This window comes from Vanessa cardui, chromosome 3 (genome assembly GCF_905220365.1).
Source record: "Vanessa cardui chromosome 3, ilVanCard2.1, whole genome shotgun sequence".
NCBI classification, from domain to species: Eukaryota; Metazoa; Arthropoda; class Insecta; order Lepidoptera; family Nymphalidae; genus Vanessa; species Vanessa cardui.
In genome coordinates, this window is record NC_061125.1 from 10,019,905 (window position 1) to 10,040,206 (window position 20,302).

General features: G+C 31.4%; 1 protein-coding gene across 5 annotated transcripts; it reads left to right on the forward strand.

The window, feature by feature from the left end:
• Positions 1-155: 155 nt before the first annotated feature.
• LOC124543544 (KAT8 regulatory NSL complex subunit 1) lies at positions 156-19,410 on the forward strand. 5 transcript variants are annotated; one of them, XM_047121772.1, is made up of 12 exons: positions 156-371; positions 1,718-1,814; positions 3,666-4,723; positions 6,509-6,635; positions 11,900-12,093; positions 13,426-13,577; positions 14,271-14,417; positions 15,735-15,819; positions 16,227-16,361; positions 16,819-16,897; positions 17,726-18,037; positions 18,739-19,410. In XM_047121772.1, the coding sequence occupies exons 3-12, from the start codon at positions 3,888-3,890 to the stop codon at positions 18,988-18,990; spliced, it is 2,319 nt and encodes a 772-aa protein (XP_046977728.1). In that variant the 5' UTR covers positions 156-371; positions 1,718-1,814; positions 3,666-3,887; the 3' UTR covers positions 18,991-19,410. The 5 variants fall into 5 exon arrangements, with proteins under 5 accessions (XP_046977728.1, XP_046977730.1, XP_046977727.1 ...); XM_047121774.1 differs by having other exon boundaries at positions 3,669-4,723; XM_047121771.1 differs by lacking the exons at positions 156-371; positions 1,718-1,814 and adding an exon at positions 3,238-3,529.
• Positions 19,411-20,302: the final 892 nt, after the last annotated feature.

A 20,302-nucleotide genomic window follows, 5' to 3' on the forward strand; every position in this document is an offset into this window, starting at 1 on the left:
AACTGAAATGTGTAGTTACTAACTTAACATTCAACATCCACTTTACTTTTGAAAGCAATACTTCAGGAGCGGGTCTACTTTAAAGATAAATTTACAATTAAATTAAATTATAACATTATTATAAAAGACAGTGTAAAAAAAAAAAAACATTTATAAATAGAAAAAAATAATGTTTCTCAAATATATTTTTTATGTAATTGATTGTTATAGTTTTAAACTAAACTTATTTTCCAATTGACATTAATAGATATGTATAGAAAAAATCACCTATTTTGTAATCGAATGTACATAGCCAAATTTAATAATAATATTGACCAATTAGTAATAACTCTTAGTAGTTATTTATATATTGTCTTCGCGTGTTCATTAAGGTAAGTTCAACATCTTTATTTTCATGATAATAAAGTTATAAGAATATTAAAACAATAAAAACGGTTTACACAAAAAGTTGAATGACTACTTTATATTATATATATTGTAATAAACCAATTCTTCAAAAAGCTATATACCTAATTGCCTAAAAAAATAATACAAAAACAAATTTTAAGTATTATCTAATATAAAAGATATTTCTTTAGGAATTTATATACATACATACCTAAATTCCTAAAAAAATATATCTTAAATTTCTTATCAATTATAGTAAAGAAAGTGAATTTGTAATTATCATATGTCTTTAATTTCAGTAGAAAGTAGTCATTTTCAAATACTGCAAAATTGAAATTAGATTTAAGACATAAGAAATTAGTAATTATGAATAATTATGTATTATGTATATAGGAAGTTGTTGATTGTGGAATGAGGTGATGATTTATTTCAAAATAATATTTATATTACTTTTATTAGACAAACTTACACTCACAAATTCAAATACTCCAAGTAATTAAGGTTAATTAATTACTTTATTTTCATTATAAACAGAATTTGTGAAATATTTTAGACCGCAAAAAGATTCTTTTGACTTTTATTTCCTACGAGATTCAACAAAATATGTTGTACCTGATAAAAATTTATCTATAACATAACAAAATACATCTTTAGGATGGAAAGTAGATAAAAATTAAATTAAATTTGCATGTGCTAAAAATGTTTTTTTAAACTCCATTTTAATAAATGTGCTCGTAACTACTATTCATTTTCTATTAAAGTGACTATGCCGATTAAGTGTAGTTCTAAATTTATTGTATGAAAAAATTCTTCATTACTTGAATAAATGTTTATTATTGTAATATTTTAACAAGAAAAATATTGAGTCGAAAAATGATTACACTGATGATTTTTATTATATTATTCCTTTATTGATGAAGTGAGTTTCATATTACTAATAAATAGATTTTTGGTTATATTTATGTTTTCAGGAATATCAAATGGACTGACTAAATAGTACATAAATATGAAAATAATTAGCTAATTGTAAATTCAATTTTTCATTTAGATAGTTAAAATATATTTGACAGAGAATCTTTATTTGTTATTACAACTTAACAACTTTGAAATATTGTTATTATGTATTCAATAATGGTATAACATATATTAATAAAAAATGATAATTTCTTTAAAACATTCTTATAAATTATGAACTTTTTATGACACAAGTCATTTTTTGCTTGCTAACTTCTGACAGTTATCTGTCACCACCACAATCTAAGAGATTTTGAAATGCTGAAGATATATTTGTGAAACAGTTTATCCTTTCTTTTATTTCTTTCTATTATAGGTTTAGTTTGCAGTTCAATATGGAAGCAATAGATGTCTATGTACTGAAAAAGAGCTATCCAAAATATGAAGCAACTTCAACAAATACCATATTAAAGGTAAGAATATTTTTATTCACAGTTTATTTTCATATATTTTCATTCCATTTTTAAGAAATCTTAACAAAATAAGTTCTATTAATTAATTATAGTGAAACTTAGGATAATATTTTGAAGTGATAACTTCTACCACTACATAGATTAGATTTATAAATCAACATTAAATATTCATTAGTACACTAAACGAATCTTTAACTTTTATTATAAAGAGAAAGCAAGATTAATACATAATAAAGACAGGTTAAATACTTTTCTAAATGAAATATAAACCTGCTATGTATAGAATTGTACTAAAAATAAAGTTTATCTCGCAGACTAGATTTGTATACGTCTATTAAAGAAATTTTACTTCTTGTCACAATTATGCTATTTAATATATTGATATTGTGTAGAATATGTTATACTTTTTGCCAAAAAAGATTTAAAAAATGCATATGAATTATAAAGATTTAATAAAAGCAATAAAGAAATCATTTTGGAAAAAAATTTAATTAAAAAAAAATATTCGCTTAATTGATTTTCTCAAAAGAGATATATGTAATATCACAATATGTATTGTATATTATGAATAGTTCTTTTTTTACTATAAGTATATGAACACTGTATATTTATATTTTTTTATTAATAAAAATAAAAATTATTTACTAAAGAAAGTAAAATATATTTACTAACAAGTAGAGCTTGTGAGTGAAAAAGTGAAATTAGTTAAATATTAAAAATATGTCACGAAATAACATTTAGATTATTATATAATTATTGAAAGGTCAAATTTTATATGCTTTTATCTGATAATCTTTAAATTAACATACTTTTATTGCGTAAAATGTGACACACGGTGCATTCACGGAGAAACGTTCGTTTATGTTTTGTAATATTAAAGTTATCGATATTTATTAAATTGAACATGCATAAAAAGTATGTCTGTATACAAAAATCTATAAAACGTTTTAATCTTGAGCTAAATTTAATAACTAAGTAATTATATTTACAATCTTCGTAAATGCTCATTTGCTTCTCGGTACAGTACCACCAATATATATAAATAATTTGAAATATAATTGTATTTAATATAAAAGAAAAATATTTTTCCATTTCGTTTCATTTACTTCACCCAAAATGGATTTACACATTTTTTTCAATTATTTCGTCATAATTTTCCCTACTAAACTCTATTGTTAGAATAAAGCGTGGCGGTAAGCTATAAGGTATCAATTGCGAGACTTTTATATTTTTACACTCGTAGATATTGTAAAAGTTTATGTAATTACTTTTTTTAAAAATACATTTTATTAAAAATGGATTTTATTTAAGTATTAAATTAGCTGTGAACATTTCATGTTTCAACATGTTTATAAATTATTGCGTATTTGACTTTACCGCGCAAGTACTAATTCAGGGACATTGTAGCTATCTCTTTTTAACATTCAGAAGTCGTCCAGTGCTTGTGGCGTTTGGTGCGGTCTACGCTACGTTTCGTCACTAGAATTGAATTCATACTCATTTGAATAGTGTTTTTAGCCCCTACTCCGCCATTACTATTAATTTTTTTTCGTTTTCATTATTTTATTCATTCGTAATGAACTAGTTGTGTGTGCCATGTGAAAACAATGTATCAATGATTCCCCAATAAGTGTTTGAGAAGTGTATCATTTCCTGTTCCATATCGTACAGAAAACAAGCTACTACGACCGCTTGCGAACTCTATTCGTTATCACGTGGGTTAAATTTCAAATAATGTGGATTTGTAGACAGCCATTTGAATGTTTATTACTTATGAGCTATTAGTGATAACAATGTTTCTTCCGTATAAACAAAAACCGGCATATAATCAGTGTTAACCGTTGTTTTCAGAAGCGCGCTGTACGCTTTTGGTCTTCGCCTTTCATCTCTCAAGAGCCGGCTGGTGATTGATCCGGAGAATGACTGCTTATAGCAGTTTAGTGAAGTGCAGAACAGTGTTAATGTTGTGAACGAGTGTACAAGTGAAACGTTATATAAGGTTGGAATGAGTGAAGTAGGAAGCCCGCCCTGACGCGTCTTGCGCCGGCGTCCGCGGCGGGCGACGCTCGTGTCATGGCCCCGGCGCTTTCTGTGACACCCCAATTTAACCACTTCGACGCGACCAACGAGACCGAGAAGCTAACCCACCGAAGACGGGCCCTTGCGTCCGTCGACAACCTTGCTACACCCATGGAGGAAGACGACATGGGACTCCAAAATCAACCTAGCCTAGCTAAAGATTCACAAGAAATGGAACAGATCCTTGTAGATCTGGGTAATAGTGATCTGGTTCAAGCAGACCTCCTCCAAGCAATTAAAACATTAGAAAGTGGAGGGGATACTTTGTCTACTGGTGATCCAGATGTGATATTTCCTCTCAGTGGATTTGATCTTGCTGATACTGCTGATTCTGAAGGAGATGCTGCAGAGGATAAGGTTAGACTCCTACAAGCGCGCCTTGAACGCCGTTGTGCTTTTTTGTTGCGACGTTTGAGGATATTACAGGCACGTGCAATTGGTAAGAAAATATCAGAAGAAGCAGCTCAGTCCTTTGAAAAAAGTGCTCGTGGTGCTCGCAAAGATGGTGGAGGAAGGCCAATGGGCATTAAAGCTTTGTTAAAAAGAATAGAGACCACTGCGGCCTTACAGGCTAATGCAGCATCTCGTTCCGTAGTTGGCCCTAAATACTATCGAGCGGGAACATCTAAAGGAGATGCTACACGATCAGCATCCATTGGAATAGCTTCTGGTACTCTAGCTGGATTGGAGGACTCTGCAGGTGCACTCCGTTCCCATTTATCTGTGGTTAAACATCAGTTGGACTCGGATGCTACTGCTTCCTCATCAGGAGCTGAGAGTAACGATGAAGCAGTCACATACAACAACCCCCATCAACAGCACATGCCTATGTGAGTTATATTATTGATATATAAATAGTATAATAAATATTTACACGTACAGAGTCTAAAAACAACAAAATAATAGTTTTTAACATCTAAGATTGTTTAACAGAAATTGGTTAATATATACTATTTCATTCTATGCTATATACAAAATATTACATATATTTATTTCATTAACTAATAAAGTAGCTCAGGAATGTTTAGACCACTAATAATTAATTAGGGTAAGATTCTGAAAATGAATCCTGTATCTTACAAGCCCTGCAAGTTTAAATGCTCATAATGAGTATTTGTTTAGGCAACATATTATTTTATTATCAATTAGTTTTCTTTTACATTAGCAATGGACTAGTATTAAACTAAGTTTTTTTTTAAAATATTTATGTTTAATGGTATGTTTTTAAGTGTAAAAAAGTAGAACTGGTTTTGTATTTTTTTTCTGTAGAACCAGTTCACATCAAGCTAACTGAATTACAGAAACTGAATGGTTAAAAAATTAAAACTGACATAAAAGTATTAAATACTTTTTTAATAGAATAGAAAATGTAAAAAGGTTTTCTATTGTGTTGTAAAATAGATTTTTTCCTAAAGTAAAGTCATCAACATAGTGTACAGGCTTTTTAAACAATACTACAATATATAATTTTATGTTTATTTACAAAAAATTCTAACAAGCTATTTAAAATTAATGAAAAATTTCTATTGATTCAGAATATAAAAATTCATTGCCTTCTATGTTAAAATTTTAAGTAATACTATTTATTTACAATAGATATGATTCATATTTATTTTCTAATCACATATATATTAGATTTCTGATGACCGTAAATATTAAGTAATATTTTAATTTAACTCTAATTTTGTGCAATTTTATTTACAATATGGATTATGGAGCTAGATGTATGATTATATAATTTAGATCTCTAATGAAAACTTTAATATTTAAATCTACTTCTAAGAATCACTTGAAATAACAAATATACATATAAAATAAAATAGCAGTTAATCAACTATACAATTGGTTATTCATTTATATATTTAATTGTTACTTAGAATACATTTATTTAGTAAATGGTTAGTTATTATATATTCAATATTATTATATAGACAATACTCATAATTTATTAAATAGATAATAATAGTTATTTAAATCAGAATTGAAAACACTTATATATATTATATACTTATGTTATGAGCTTTTAAAAATCACATATATTGCTAATATTAAATATATCATTTCTATTTTTATAAGCTTAATCTTCTTTTCAAACAAACAACACTTGAAAATAAGCCGACCTATATTCTATTTTAGTTTCATATTAAATTCAAAATCTGCAATATTATGGTTAATAATGTTAGATTAGTGGTTGATCAAATTTGTTTGTTATATTTATAATTTTTTATATATATTTGTATACAAAGTAAACATAAATTATTTTTTATTTTCGTTTTTTATCTGAAATGGAATTCTAGTATTCTAAATATTTGACATAATGACACCAAATAGAAGTTAAATAACATATAAAGTTTTTATCAATGATTGAATACAGTTGTATAATAAATGCATGTACCTAAAATAAATGAACAAATATAAATGCAAGCCTCCTTAACACACATTTCTACTTACATATGTATGTCGATAAGTTAATTCAGTTATTTGATTATATAGTTATGATGGTTTTCTTAAGATTTGGGGAACTATAAAAACAGTGGGAGACGTAACATTCTTTTGTTTTTTTTTTTTGAAATATAAAGTAATTTTTTATTAAAATGATGCAATAATGATTCCAGTGAGAAACGAGCACTGTGGTCGTGGCAGAAGGCGCGCGCGTCGATCGCGTCGCGCTGGTGCTGGCTGCAGGTGCAGGTGCAAGAGCTGGAGTACAAGATACGGCAGCACAACGACTTGCACAGACAGGTCAGTCAGACAGGAACAGTCTCGGCTATAAAAAATAATCTTTCTATGTATCTATCTATGTAACATTTTAAGGGAGGATGTTAAATATTAACTTAAAATGATTCATGTTGACCATGATTCATTTATTAGATTTAGATTAATTAAAAATAAAACAAAAATATCTAAGACTCTTATCGCCTATTCCTAAGGGAGTAGGAAAAAAGATAAACAAACCTTTGAACTTAAGTATTTCATGCAGCTTTGCTAATAACTTAGCTGTATTGTGCACAACTAATTTGTGATTAATATATCTTTATCCAGTGGAGGCGCAAAATCGAATCTTAATGTGCGCGAGATACAGTTTGCGTGGCTCTTGTATATTTATTTTTTTACAATACTCTGATCTGTAGCAAGTATCTTTGATTACAATATATTGTTTATTTCGGTTTTCTCCTCTTATGGTTAGAATAGAGTATAGAGAGAGTTTGAAGAGTCCCATGTATACTGTATCTTATGAGTGATTTGTTTCCTCTGAATTTAGAAATAGGCAGACTGAAATCTTATAGGCTCTTTTAACCAGTCTGAGTTACAATAAGACTCAGTGTGTATGGATTAAAAATCACACTAGATAAAATTTATGTATATATATTTATTAGCTGTCCGCGACCATAAACGCGTTTGAATTTAACAAATAAATGTATATTTTAGCCTAACTTACTCCCTATCATATCAGTTATCTGCCAGTGAAAGTCGCATCAAAATCGGTCCAGCCGTTCCAGAGATAAGCTGAAACAAACAGACAGACTGACAAAAAATGTAAAAATGATATTTTCGCTTTTTATGTACAATGTATAAATACATATGCATTGAGTATAAAAGGGCTATTTTATTACAAACAGACACTCCAATTTTATTATATGTACAGATTATATAAGAATAAATATTTAAGAATTTATATATAAGTAGATTAATGTTAAATTGTGGTGTTGATTTATATGATAGTAACCTTGATAAAATATCGTAGAACAATTGTTTAAGAAATTCAAACATATAAACAAAGTTGAACTCAACAGAGCATGTACATTACATGCTGAAGTTTATTTGATACAATCACTTAGTAATTTAAATAATCCTTTGTTTTTTTTTTTCGTAGATTTTAAGGATAACATTATGGAAATCCTTTGTGTTTTATATAGCTATATTTATATATAAGCAAAATGACTGACTCATATCGAAATCTTTGAAACCTTAAGTCTGACTGACTTTAATTTTACTCCTTTCGGACGTTCATTAAGAAAGGCTGTTTAGAAATCAAAACTTCAATTGGGAAGTCTTAAGGGTCAATATATGGGAATGAATTTTACCCATAGAAAGTAGAGAAATACAAGTGGTAATACATAAATTTTTTTTTTTTTTTTAAAGCTATATTGGACTCTTACTCTTTACTTGCGAAAATTGATTTCCTGTTCCATGTATATTAAAAAAAGAGACTTGATCGAGAAAAATATTTAATGACATAATATTTTGTTAGCCTGTTTTGGTAGATCGGAATTTGGTAGACCATCAATTCATTTGTTCTTCTATTTGTTGATGAATTCTTAGTAATGCTCTGTCCTGGCTTAAAGATTGAGTAATTTTAACGAATGATAGATACGAGAACCATGATGATAAAGACCATCAAAGAAATGTATTATATACATATACAAGCATTCTAAACATTTTTAATTTGAATAATCCGTAAAAACGATTTAGACGTGATGCCGCGTCCTGCAACATTAATGTGATTAGATTTAAAAACGTAAACGACTCGACCATTAAAAGGACATAAGTATTCACATACGTTTGTTTGTTTGATTTTAATCTTTTTCTGCTTGAAATAGGCTATGGGTAGGTACCTAATTGACACGGCCCACGCTTTCTCTGTATTCGCGTAAAACTTTTTAAATTAAATAAAATGCTAGCTGGGCCAATCACAAAACCTTCGCCGGTGTTTGTGAAAGTTTTTATTAAATTGGTTAAAAATATACTTCCTTGTTTTAACCGTACGAAGTCTGAATAAGCATCCCGTATACTACAAAGGAGGGTTATTCCTGAACTTCTATCCCCTATGCGCTTCTACGGATTCACGTTTCCTCCCGGATTGTTCCTACGACTTTGAATTGAAAGGTTCATTTTAATTTCTGTTCAAACTTTCCACAATCGTTGTTGGCAGTTGCGTAAAGGTTTCCGGTAATAATATAGTCATCGCTATTTGTATCGGTATATATAGTTTAAATATTTAAGGATATATAATTTACAGACCATGAGACCGGTATATATAAAGAAAAGGGTCGTTTACAAATAATATAAAGCTGATTAAATTAATCTTACAATACAAAGATGATTTAATAAATATTAAATTAATTTCTCATTAAAATTCAGTAACAAAATTCCCTAGGTAACATTAAAATGGAAAAATAACAAAAAAAAAGACCCACTGAGTTTCTTTCGCCGGTTCTTCTCAGGTCAGGGTGTTCCTTTTTCCGAACCGGTGGTAGTGTTTATTTGACAATCAATAAGTAAGTGTAATGCTTCTATATTGAATAAAGGGATTTGAGTTTGAGTTTGGAAAGCTATTAGCTTTTTTATAGAAAGTTTTTTATTAGCCTTTTTAATAATTATTAATACAGACTATGTAATTTATACCGCAATAAATTACATTTAAAAAAAATACACTTAATATGCATTATATACTTATTTTACATATCAATAATGCTGTTATAAGTAAATGCTTGTTAAGGGAAATTCTGTACAAGGTTTTCTCGTCCTATGAATCATATGTGATTCATGGTCATAGTTTAACCATTGTATGCTGTCTAGACTCTAGACAGATAACTTGTTAAGAATTAAAATGCGACTTCATAATATGAGAGCCCGATTTACAGTTTACATAAAATACATGATATTTTCTTTCTGTCCTTACATAGTATTAACTTTCAATTAATATTTAACGGTACAAAGACAATTTTTATGTTCTTTACGCTAATTATCTGTAATAACTTTTAAATAACTGCAACAAATGCATTCGTTTCGAGACATACTGAGGCTTTCTTTTGTATGTCAGAAAATTCTGGTGATTATGATTTCGTCGACGTATAAAAATGTACCTACTTGTCTTATTTGCCTGCTTGCTTGCTTGTTGCGTGCAATGCAAAATTTGCGATTAGAAATGAAATTCCTCAAATGGCGCAAGTCATCATTACATTTCGTTAAATGAAAAAGTTTCTAGTCATAATTATATTTTTTTGTTTATCGATTCCTTTTTTTTTCGGTTTGAGGTTACACTAGGAATTATGAATTAAAATTCACATTTGTTAATTGTGTAACATAAAGCATATAGCAATGTTTGCTAGTGTTGTAAAAAATTAATAATATGAACAAGCTCCGTTTGACCTATTTCATTTATTCAACATGTTCAACTGCCTCGTTTCAAGGACGCATTCGTGACTTACATTATTTAACATGTCTATAATTGAAACATTTTCATGTTTACGGTCCTTTTAATTTGTGATAATTTTTTAATTAACAAAAAAATGTCTAGAAGAGAAACGCAGAAAAGTTTTTGTTAATAATAGATTGATATAGAGTAAATATAGATAACAATTGGGTATGGTATATAATATTAAATGTGATTCGAGAAACTATGTAAGAAAATTAATTTTATTGGTTGGTTGGGTCATGGTCTGGTATAAATGCATATCTGCCGACCCGAACTTAAGCTTTCCTAGAGGTTCGGAAATTTCGAAACAACAACAAAATATTAAGTTAACGTTTTAATGATATGTAATTTGCACAACAACAACAGCCTGTAAATTCCCACTGATGGGCTAAAGGCCTCCTCTCCCTTTGAGGAGAAGGTTTGGAACATATTCCACCACGCTGTTCCAATGCGGGTTGGTGGAATACACATGTAGGAGAATTTCTATGAAATTTGTCACATGCAGGTTTCCTCACGATGTTTTCCTTCACCGCTGAGCTGAGCTGTGCTTGCCTGGGTTTGAACCCGCAATCATCGGTTAAGATGCACGCGTTCTAACCACTGGGCCATGTCGACTTGCACATTCGACAACATTAGCCACCCTTAACAAAAATAACTATGCAGTCACTGTAACTAATTTCTGTCCGGACAATAAATCGTGCGTAGTACGTAAGGTTACTAACCGTACGGTTTTCAGATATATATATATTGATTAAAAGTCTGATGTATATGTATTAAAGTGATAAGAGGGAAATAAATCGTTTATTAATATAGGAACTGGTCATAAGCAAATTAAGTAACACGTTATCTAATCTTATCATACGTTTGTTTACGTATTTAGGTCAGTCGTCTGTAATCTTAAATATTTTGTTCCATTCCTATGCGAATTGGAATTTGTGCTTGACGTGTTTGATTTAAATATGCAATGTTAGTATGACACCGAAAAAAAATACTGACTTTTTATTTGAATGTGTATAGTTTTGACGATTGCTTTTGTTACGATAATAACAATCAGTTATTTCCTGGTTTAATAATAATATTATTTTATTTAAAGTGGGTATAACTCGAATCCTAGGAAATACTGTATATTTATAACAGTAATTAATCTAAATTCTTTGTACATTACATGCGGGCTTGAAATTTTATTAGTGTACCAAATTTTAACTCGATAATAGCAGCTCAGTCATACGGGCTTTCTTTTTTTTTTAAATATATACTATGTGAAAAATATACGATAAAATATTTCACTTTTTGTTATTAGCTTCAGATCAAACATTCGGTATAAGATAAGACAGTTCGGAAAATATTGTTTATCATATCACGTAACATAATACCGACTGTGCGGAGACATAAATCCATATGACGTATGTTGTTAAATTTCATTAACCTCGATGAGGTTATTCGAGTTCATACTTTTTTTTGTAACTCAAAAGCATTAAAAAAAAACAATGTATTAGTTAAATTAGCTTTCATAAGACCTCAGCCGTAAATACTTTGAAAATAATCTTCATTCTGATATAAATATCTATCATATGATATATAAATACAAACACACTTATGTAGACGCTAAATTTATGGCTATAATTGGTTTTGAGAAAAGTTTTAGAGGACATTGAAACCCGTAGCTCGAAAGCGTCTTATCTGTCTCGAAATGGTCGATGTCTATTCGTTTGAAAATTAATCATTATTTCCTGTTAGTGATTCATACTTTGTATTAGTTAAATTATACGTTTCATCTAATGTTTCGATTAATTGTATGTTATTTCAGGTCCGTGAAGCTAAAGGTTCCGTGCAGTTCGAAGGTGAGCCGGTAGGCTACGAGGGCAGTCTTCCCGGCGACGATGTGTGCTCGTGCGCTCGTGTACGGCCGCTTAGGAGGGATACGTTTAAGAAGAGGAAGCTTCTGCAGATGCACAATCTTCACATAGCCACGACGAAAGCGGCTAAACCTTCGGACGTCAAGTGAGTGTCCTCGTAAATAACTTGTCATACCATATATTTCAGTTTCTCAAGAAACAAAGAAACTATTATAGTACGACACAGCTTAGATGTCGCATCGGCAAAACTCGTAAAACCGATCACATCCGAATTAAGTACGCTATCCCAAATTATCAATATATATTTATTTATTAATATGATCTTTGCATAAACGTAATAACTTGTAATATCATATTATGACCTAATATATTCGTCAATTTGACGCGTCGATTTACATGCACTCGCTTTCTCTGACGCGTGAATCTATAGCGACGAATAGCGTCCAACGGCGCGATAGGGAGCTATTTCTATTGGTTGTGTAAATCGGCAGTAATCGGTTTTATTTTCATTCCATTGCATTTTCCGATGCTACATCTAATTTGTGTCTTACTATACCTACTTGCACCTATAGTCTGTTCGCGTTAAGAATGCAGTGAGTTGTCATTGTTTGACCAATCAAATCTTTTTGAAAGAAGGGTAAAGGTGTATGTATATTTGTGTTAAAATTCCAACAAATTATATTTGTTTTAAAGACTAAGTGTAATGAATTTAAAAAGTACACATTAACGTAAAAAATCGAAATTAAGTCATTAATATTTTAATCACTATTACTTACACTATTACTGTCGTCGTTAGTGTTTATAATAAAATAATTTTCTGCAGCGAGTTCCATAATATTAGCTAAATCCCACATGGCAATTTCTTCTTGTAGCATGGCAGCATTTCTCGCACTTTTATTTTTACAAATTGTTGTGGTATTCATTTTTTTTAAATATCAGTTGATAATAATAAAAAATAATTTAAATTATAAAAATATCAGTTAATAATTAATTAAATCCGCAACCATCACGTTCGAGCTTATATCTTTACCTGTTCAATGTGAACTTGACTTTGTAATTTGAAAAGATTTGATTGGTCAAATTTAAATGGTTAAATTAAGAACGCGCGCATCTTAACCGATGATTACGGGTTCAAACCCAGGCAAGCACCGCTGATTCATGTGCTTAATTTGTCTTTAAAATTCATCTCGTGCTCAGCGGTGAAGGAAAACATCGTGAGGAAACCTGCATGTGACAAATTTCATAGAAATTCTGCCACATGTGTATTCCACCAACCCGCATTGGAACAGCGTGGTGGAATATGTTCCAAACCTTCTCCTCAAAGGGAGAGGAGGCCTTTAGCCCAGGAGTGGGAATTTACAGGCTGCTGTTGATTGGTCAAAGGTGCCGGTGAACAATGACAACTCAATGCATTCTTAACGCGAACAGACTATAGTGTGTCATCAACCACTTATCGTGTATCTAATGTGTATTACAGATGCAGCTGCCGCCGCAACGTGGAGAGTTGCTCGGTGTGCACGGGGCGCGCGGAGCCAACGCAGCCGGCGCCGCCCGCCGCCACGCTGCCGCCGAGCCGCCGACTCGCGCTCGTCGACCCCGCCTACCATCCCGTGCTCAGCGACGTCAAGGGTACCACGACTAATTCCATAGCCAATTATATCCTGAAAAATTGTAATATAATTAACAATAAGTTTTCATTATTTTTAAATCAGTGGTATATTCTAGTAAATCTAATTTTTCTGCAGAAATTTTTTGGTAATAAATTTTGATAAATATAGATTATCTTAATCAGCTAAATTAAGCAAAGAGGCACGACTACAATTATTACCGTCGAAATACTTTTTATATTCATGCTTCGATTGTCTTTCAAATGTATTGGTGAAAGGCGTAGCAGGTTATGAAGTTTAAAATATATTTCGAACATATGTGCAACATTGACGTTTTAGTCACGTTCACTATTTTTAAAATGAGGAAATAATAACTTGAATGATACCACCAATTGTAGTCAACTATAGTACGACACAACTTAGATGTCGCATCGGCAAAATTCGTAAAACCGATCACACCCGAATTGTGTACGATATACCAAATTATCAATATTTATTTGTCATGCGAATATGATCTTCGCACAAACGTAATAACTTGTAAAATCATATGACCTATAGCGACGAATAGCGTCAAATGGCGCGATAGGGAGCTATTTCTATTGGTTGTATAAATCGGCAGTAATCGGTTTTAATTTCATTCCATTGCATTTTCCGATGCTACATCTAATTTGTGTCCTACTATACACAAGCAAATAATGTTGGAAAATTGTTTCAGACATATCCCCATCGGTGCACCTATCGGCGCTGTCGTCGCGGTCGTGGTTCCGGTCGCGCTGCGGCAAGGCGTGGCGCGCGCACGTGTCCGCGCCCCGCGCCGCGCCCGCCCCGCCCGCGCCCCGCGCGCCCCGCCGACACCCCACCAGTGAGTGACAGTGCATACTAGTAAATAGAGCTTCTATAGGATACACAACAACAACAACAGCCTGTAAATTCCCACTGCTGAGCTAAAGGCCTCCTCTCCCTTTGAGGAGAAGGTTTGGAACATATTCCACCACGCTGTTCCAATGCGGTTTGGTGGAATACACATGTGGCAGAATTTCTATGAAATTTGTCACATGGAGGTATCCTCACGATGTTTTCCTTCACCGCTGAGCACGAGATGAATTATAAAGACAAATTAAGCACATGAATCAGCGGTGCTTGCCTGGGTTTGAACCCGCAATCATCGGTTAAGATGCACGCGTTCTAACCACTGGGCCATCTCGACTCTAACTCAAATAACTGTATTCAATATGGAAGCATTACATACTATTCATTAAAAGAGTACTTTTTAGAGAGAAACGCCTGGAGTTAGGCTCGGGTTCCATCATAGGACGTTAATTACTATCAATAACAGCATTGTAAATGTGTTTATTTGAATAGAGCAACTATGTGAGTTTCTTGCCGTTTCTTCTCGCTAGAAGCTGCTTTCCGAAACGGTGGTAGTATTTGATTATTGACGATTCAAAAACGCTTCATTGTGAAGTTTACTTGAATAGAATTGATTTGATTTGATACAGTTTCTTATTGATGGTCAATTGAAACACTACCACCGGTTCGGAAAAGAAAATACCCTGGCCTGAGAAGAACCGGCGAAAGAAACTCAGCGGGTTTTTTTTTTGTTGTTTGTCTCATATATTATATAAACAATTTAATACGAGATGAAATAGCCAGGAGGCGATCGTTTCATTCCCAAAGTGTGCTATCGATCATAAACTCATTAATTGTATAATAACCTTTTGCACACAAGCATTCCTTAATATTTTTTTTTTAAATTTGGCAACAGAGGCATTTTTAACGCTTGAATACTAGTAAATAACTTGCTAAGAGCTTCTATACACAACATGATTAACTATATAAGCAGGGTTGTTCACCAGGATTATTAGCTAATATGATTGCTACAAATAAATATTGAGTACTTTATGTATTGTTTTGTTATGCCGACAGTACAGTACTTTTATATCTTCTGTTTAGGTGCTTGTAGATCTTGATTTAACATACTGGGAAGGCATAGGGTAATTCCATGTTCTGTAGTTCAAATATTTTGAACGAAACATTATTCAAAAAGTAGGATGGATTTAATGTAACTACTCTGTACTGTTATAAATACTATAGTATGTTATATATATTGGCAAAAGTAAAGTATGGAACAAGTTTTATTAACTTGTAAAAATCTAATTTTTTTTTAAATTTATTTCAGGATTGAAAAGAGGCCGTCCACCTTTATCGCGAAAAATAAAAGAACGAGATAGGGATGAAGAGACATCAACATCCGGACAAGACAGGTCAGAGAAAACTTCATAAACACTTTTAGTCTTGGAAAACTGTATTATTTATAGTATTACCAGGCATCATACTGAGGTCCTGTTACAATGTTTTATGGTTAGAAAGCTATAATAATCTATTGTAAAAAAAGTTTATTAAAAAAAAAGCATTTTAAAAGTCATGTGTTGGTCAACTCAGAGCAAAATTGACTCAATCCACTTCAACCTGCGAGTGTCTATAGAGATGATAAATATCAGATGGAAATTTGTTTACATAGAGCATGTTGAAGCTTAAACCACTTCCGTTGTATGGGGTACTAACTAACCTTCAAAAGCAATCCTATCGAGGTATGGGTCGTGGTCGTAGGTATGAGTCGAAAGGCGGGTGAATGATTTGATGATGGTCTTATTTATAAAATGTTTTATAGGCGCGGTCGCAGCAGCACTGAGTGGCGCGCGTGGCGACGACAGTCGTTCGATATCGATAACATCGTCATACCGCAGAGCGTGGCAGCCAACACGCGACCGGAGATACTCACCTACAAGGAGATCATAACGCCAAAGTGAGTGATTGCTACCACTTTTAAATTCGGAATAATCTCTTATCATTTATAAAATTGATTTATAAGTTCTAAATACAAAAGCAACAAGTAAAGTAAAGTAACAGTCTGTTCATTTCCCACTGCTGAGATAAGGCCTCTTCTTCCATTAAGGAGAGGGTTTGGAACATATTCCACTACGCTGTTCCAATGCGGGTTGGTGGAATGCACATGTGGCAGAATTTCGATGAAATTAGACACATGCAGGTTTCCTCACGATGTTTTCCTTCACCGCCGAGCACGAGATGAATTATAAACACAAATTAAGCACATATATATATATAGTGGTGCTTGCCTGAGTTTGAACCCGCAATCATCGGTTAAGATGCACGCGTTCTAACAACTAGGCCATCTCAGCTCTCTCAGCAACATTAGTCTACTATGTATATATAGTATACAATCGGAATTTTCGTTATTACAGATGGCGAGTTATGGAGATACCCGAAACACCACTAAATAATGGTGTAATGAAGTTTAACAGGATGTCGTTTGAGAGTGAAGTAAGTTTTGAATATTCTTCATGATGAGATTATCTATATATTGTATGAAATTAAAATTAATGTTTGTGTGTTGGTTCTTCAATATAAACGTATTATACCTTACTTCACTTATAGTCCATTCCAATGACAAAAGGAAACATTCAAAACAAACCATATTTTTGAATATAACAAGTGTTTTGTTGATAATTCCACTATATATTGTACTACAATGTACAAGCTACAAACAATTCTCGATTAATATATCTTCATTTGCAATGCAACCATATTTCACTAAATTACATAAATCCACTTAATTTTCACTTCTAAAGTAGCGAAAACAGTTTTGTCAACATTCAAAATGACTAAGGATGTTCGCTAAACGAATGGAGAATGAATGAATTTATACAGATAATAAATATATTATTTTAGTTTTATAATACATTATAGATTTTTTTAATATGTATTTATTTAATTGGTTGTAATATGGAATATGAAAACGGACTGTGATTGAAACCGATTTCCTATTTACGACCTTTTGTATAATATTTTGTATAATAATTGTTGTTTTATTTTCATTTTACCTGCAATTTATATAAAATATTATTACTATAAAAATTTATATTAATTATTATTATAAGATCAAATAAATATATCATTCCTTAGCATTCATTACCCATTCATTCAATTATTTTCACCTCACTAGTCGAACACAAATGACATATCAATTCAAGGTCAAAGTTGTTATTTACCTTTTCTCTCTTCCCATTGGAATAGACTATAAAAATATTCTAGATAGCCTAGTAAAAACTAGCAGACACATAAAAAAAAACGTATAATTATTTTACGCAGGAGGAAGACATTTCGGAAGCTGCGGTTCAAGCACGACACACTCGCGCAGAGTGTCGCGAGCGCAACCGATACCTGCGCAAGCGGCGTTCGCGTCGCAACCACACCGACACGGACACTGAGCACGACCCCCAAGAACACAACCCGCTCGACCACTCGCAACCGCAGGTGTTGCAGCCGCTCTCACCGCCACCGCAACCACTGGTGTACCAACAATCACAACCGCAACCACAACCACAACCGCCGCCACCTCTTGTACCGATACAGCAGACGATCGCGTTGCAACGACAGACATCTCCAACAGAACATCATGAGGCAAGTTTTAAATCTACTTACTTTTCTAGGAAAAATAAATCTTATTAATTTATAAAATCATCAAAAATAAAATAGGCTATTTGACAATGCGAAAAATAAATTGTGAGTTGTAATCAGTGTATATTAGAAGTTTAAAAATGGTTATTTACTATCGAAACTTGAAAATAATACTTAATTTATTCAAAAAACAATAAAAAAAATGCATTTTTTCTAACGTTTGTCTCGTTACACAAAACGCCAGGAGCATTTTTGGCCGGGCTTATGATGAAGTCACTTTCTTGTAAACTTTGCTTTTCTACTATATGTACTACAGATTAAAATACAGTAAAGTGACGTCACCGACCCCATTGCAGCGCCGTATCGTCCAAGTAGCGTTTTCGCGCGTTATTTAAATATGGAATTTTTAATATGATATTTTTCGGCAAATATGTACGAGAAATAAAAAAATCAACTTTTACTGAGTTTCTTAAGCTCTACTAAATAATATAACATGGCTTTAAAAAACCATTCAAATAGCCTATTATTCTTTTAAAATTTGCTTACCAAAAACAAAACCTAATTTATTTCCAACTTATATTATTTTGCTTGTTTTAGTTAAATTATATTTATTAAACTGTTCGTATTTTTAATATTCTTTATGTGATATAAATGTATGTAACTAACACAGAATTCTCACAATGTTAACACCTGTATTATTCCAGACAGTGAGACCGTACTCGCCAAGGCAATTCCCGTTGCCAGATGGCTTGTATATCGAGATGTTATCCAACATGCCGGAAGGCTATCGACCTAGCAGTCCGGAGCCGACGCCGCCGAGAATAGATGAAGAAGGCGATGAGTTGAGCACACTATCACCATTATCACCCTTAGTGTTTGATGGTGATGATCCTGATGATGCAGAATGGAATCCTGGTAGTGAAAAGTCAGAGAGACGGAAAAGTACACTCAGGTGAATTTGTGTTTACTACCGTCTTAAAAGTTATCTGATCGACAGAAGTTATGATAATACTTGTTGTTGGAAAACGAAAATTATAAAACGTTAATAGCTGTTTCTAAAATAGTTTAGAATGGCAGCTGTTTTTGGTAATTTACCCATATATCTATGACATCAAATTTATTTCGTTGTTTTAAATTTCTTGTGCAAAAATTACATATTATTACTTAATATTATAAAAATTAAATGTAATTTTGTAAAACAATAAATATATCCTAAACTTTGGATTGTAACACAATTTTTACATGCATAATATTTTGTGAATAATGCAAAACAATATCTTATATTAGTCCTTTCCAATTCCAATATTATTTTGTATAATATTGATTAAAAATTACTAAACTGTTTATAAATGTTTTGCTATTTAAATATAATGACAATTGCGATTCTGTATTACAAAATAAAAATAATGTTTTGCATCACATGTAAAAATACATGCAGTTTTTTTAATCTAGAGTATTTAACATAGCAATTATATTTTATTTTTTATAATATTAATTGTTTCGGAAAGGACTTTATAAATAATACATTTAAAACTAGTATTACATATAATTTCATGATTCACAATTCATGTTATATTGCAAATAAATGACACTGCATTTTATTCGAATCTGACATAATTATCTAACACACAACTGGTTCAACAACTACAGGAGAACTATCTTTAAAATATTTGTATAATTATATATATATAAGGAAATAAATAGATTATAAGAAGATTCGATTAATCTATCAGATCTCAATGTATGGTAAAAGTCTTTCATTTTGTATTAACTTTTTATTATTAATGCTATCTATTTTTGTGTTAAACTTTGACAGGTTTCATTATTAAATTGATTTTTGCGTTCTTCATTAATAGTTATTACAATATTATACTAGTAATTTCTATGTGGTTATGAAATTAATGGCATTCGCTAAACTCCAAAAGCTTTATTACTTTTAAGATAATGTTAACTTGTATAAAGATAACTTGTAAAAAATGTAAAATAATAATGAAGTAAGATTCCTTAATTCTTATTTACGAATTAATGTACAGATTGTAAGTACATCCAGTGTCTTTAACTATAAGCTAACCCTAACTAATTCCGCATAGTTCAAATTATTCCTAATTTTAATATATTCAAATGATATATAATATATGACAATCATTTTGTTCATTTCCTGCACAAGTGAAACAACTTTAAAAATCTGCAATTGCATTAAAAGTGTAACATTCAGGCAAACACGCCTTAGTCTACGAAAATATTATATATGTACTTGGGAATGGGTGC

Excerpts from the sequence above, each read along its gene's own strand:
- LOC124543544 (XM_047121772.1), top strand. The coding sequence starts at position 3,888 with ATGGCCCCGGCGCTTTCTGTGACACCCCAATTTAACCACTTCGACGCG. Across the intron at positions 13,578-14,270 it reads CGTGCTCAGCGACGTCAAGG|ACATATCCCCATCGGTGCAC; the intron begins GTACCACGACTA and ends AAATTGTTTCAG. Across the intron at positions 16,898-17,725 it reads GGATGTCGTTTGAGAGTGAA|GAGGAAGACATTTCGGAAGC; the intron begins GTAAGTTTTGAA and ends TATTTTACGCAG.